Source organism: Anoplophora glabripennis, unplaced genomic scaffold (assembly GCF_000390285.2).
Source record: "Anoplophora glabripennis isolate ALB-LARVAE unplaced genomic scaffold, Agla_2.0 scaffold7488, whole genome shotgun sequence".
Taxonomy (NCBI): domain Eukaryota; kingdom Metazoa; phylum Arthropoda; class Insecta; order Coleoptera; family Cerambycidae; genus Anoplophora; species Anoplophora glabripennis.
In genome coordinates, this window is record NW_019423566.1 from 1 (window position 1) to 3,070 (window position 3,070).

The 3,070-nt window shown below is 34.8% G+C and overlaps 1 protein-coding gene across 1 annotated transcript; it reads left to right on the forward strand.

The window, feature by feature from the left end:
* The first annotated feature begins 621 nt into the window (after positions 1-621).
* Positions 622-1,606, forward strand: LOC111693065 (zinc transporter ZIP1-like). The gene has a single exon (XM_023457198.1). It carries the CDS (start codon positions 743-745, stop codon positions 1,604-1,606), a length of 864 nt encoding a protein of 287 aa, XP_023312966.1. The 5' UTR covers positions 622-742.
* Positions 1,607-3,070: the final 1,464 nt, after the last annotated feature.

Genomic DNA, 3,070 nt, shown 5'->3' on the forward strand with positions numbered 1-3,070 from the left:
TATGGCTGGATTCGGTTTTCTATAAGCTTTTCAACGAGCCCCCTCATACCTTATGTTTCCATTTGAAAAAAAAAGTAGGGGTAGCTGGGGATTAGGGGGTTGAAGAAAAATTTATTATTATATAACCGGAAGATGGGAAAAAATCAAAATCAGTTAACGTGTTTCGGCGTTTTAAAAAAAAATAACTTAAAAGATATGAATTTTATTCCGTACTTCTGGCCATCCCTGTATAATGCTGTACTTTCATCTTCCGAATACCTGCTGTTTTAACTTAACGCTTATAAATTCCAAAGTTAAACTCAAGATAATGTAAAAGTTACGATATAGTATATTAAAGCATAATTTTCCTTGAATGTAGGGTCTTGATAAGTTATACGTACTTAAAATTGTTAACAACTATTTTAAAATGACGCGAAAATTATCGGAATGTTAAGTAGAGAATTACATTAAATTGTTTGGCTTATGCTTATCGAGTATGGTAATGGTGGGTCATTAGGAGGAGTGGTGTATTTGTTTATTATTTAAGGTATATCTGCTTTTATTTCAAAATATGTTGCATAGTTAAATAACGAAATATATAAAATAACTTTAACAACGCTTATCCATTGATTTGTTTTGTTTCAGATTACCGTAAGATGCAGTTAAGATGACGCTGCACTGTTAACTGGATAGTTGAAACCCTTGCAGGCAGCTATACATATAGAGTAATAGTGATAAACACTGTGATATATTTATATACAAAATGGAGAGTGTATTAAAAAATTCGGCAGCGCAGGAAGCTGCAAACAATGATCTGATGTTAGCAAAATTCGTATCAATGGCTGTGTTAGGAGTTTGTTCGTTTCTGTTAGGAATTCTACCGATAAAATTAACAAAACTAATTTCGATAAAATCAGTGGACGGAGATAAAAACTTGTTAATATCATTATTACTATGTTTCGGTGGTGGCGTCTTACTATTTACAACGTTTATTCATCTACAACCTGAAGTTCGAGAAAGTTTTGAGTCTTTGGGGAAACGGGACGCTATACCCGAATTTGGAAAAAATATCCCACTGTCGGAAATAGTGTTCTGTTTTGGATTTTTCTTCGTGTATTTCATAGAAGAGACGGTGCATATGTTACTAGACAGGAAAGTGCACAACAACGCTCTACATCGGTCTTTATCAGTGAAAAGTTGTAGTTCAAAGGACGAACTCTCAATACCCAGAGTAACTTTAACGAAATTAGATGATGGAAGCATAAGTTACATCAGCACCTCAAACAAAGAATTGTTTAATTCTCAGACGACTATTAATGTAGAGAAACAGTCACATGCTCATCATCACATGAACGATTCACTAAAAAGTTCTTTCACTGGTTTCTTGGCAGTGTTAGCCTTAAGTTTCCACGCCGTCTTCGAGGGATTGGCTGTGGGTTTGGAGGGTAGTGTCGATAAAGTTTGGTATTTATTTGCAGCTATTGCTACCCATAAGTTAGTAATTGCTTTTTGTGTGGGTGTGGAACTGGTAACTTCTAAGACGAAGGTTCTTCTGGTGCTGCTTTATATTGGAACTTTTGCCATCGTTACTCCATTAGGTCAGTATTCGTTCTTATTATTATTTTGATAATTTTACTGGACTACAAGCCCATCGGAAGTTTTAGAAACGTCAATTCTTGTTGGTATAGGTGAGTACACAGGTAATCTAAACCTGTCCACTAAGGAAGGAGGGGAGGAGGATGGTTATCGGCATTTCTAAACGATATATTATGTTATACAAAAACCCCAACTGGACCTAATACCGTACAAAAATAGCAATACCGGAAACCAGGAAAATTTTTGATTTTCTGAAAATTTTGACCCGGTTTTTGGTGATTTACTACAGTACGGCATTTATACTACAAATTTCGGATTGATATGTAGATAACTTTTTTAGTGACGCTGTACGTATCTGCTGATACAGGGGTTAGAAAAGCAGGGCGCAACCCTCTATTTTAGCCCCCATTGTTTCAAGTCATTGAAAAATGTACGCCATCGATTCCACATGATTATTTAACTCTCCAAATAATTCTTAGCAGCTATGCCGTCTGAAAATTATGGTTAATGCAAAAGTTTATAAACAATTACTTGTATTTTGGAATTGAGTTTTATTTTTTTCGATAAGATCATTAATTCCTGTACGGCAACCACTTTTTTGATAAAATATAACCAAAAACTATCGTACTAAATCATGGCCGGTTATAATTAATGGTACAAANCAGTGGTGTACAACTGGACAGGGGTCACCCCCTTTTTATAAAAAAAACCTACGCCACTGTATTTTTTACAAGTTATTGTAACGGATTTATATTCTAATGCACTACATAAGTAAAAAATGTGACCTGAATTTTTTCCCTAAGGTTCACCATTTTCAAGTTATTCATACAAATACAATCCCCTTGTGGCGGACACTTCAAATTATAATATTACAAAAATATTAATGTCTATGCTTAAAAGTAAGTGTAATTTGTAAGCACATCAACAAAATTCTTTTCACGTCACTTGTGAGGTAGTGTTCCTGGTGTGTTTTAGTTTTCCCTGGAGGCATTATCTTTACAAATATGAACAATTTAAATCAAAATAATAATAAAAATACATTTACCAAGCAACAACAACTAAACAAGAAACAAAATTAACGTTACGTATTTACAGCAATTGTTTAAAATGCGAACCACCCACATATATACATTTCTCACATCTTCTATTAATGGAACTAATGTAAGCTAATATCATGTGGTGGTTTTGTTTTAATTCATTGCACCCGTCTTCTATTCGCAGCAGTAGTTGTGGTCTAGTATCTATTGGAGAAGAGTAAACTTCTCAGGTAGGTCACCCCAAACATAGAAGTCCAGAGAGTTTAGATTTGGCGATCTGGCTGGTCTTCTACCTATCCACCATCTCATATAACTTCCACTAAGCCATTGTTGTATTATTCTTCTAAAATGCGCAGGAGCACCATTCATTCGTATCCAGCTATTTTGTCGTATATTTAATGGAACATCCTCTAATAGTAGGTTATTATAGCCGGTGCTGAGACTCCCCCCTCCACTTT

Bases quoted from the DNA above. Each gene is read 5' to 3' on its own strand.
- LOC111693065 (XM_023457198.1), top strand. From the start codon at position 743: ATGGAGAGTGTATTAAAAAATTCGGCAGCGCAGGAAGCTGCAAACAAT.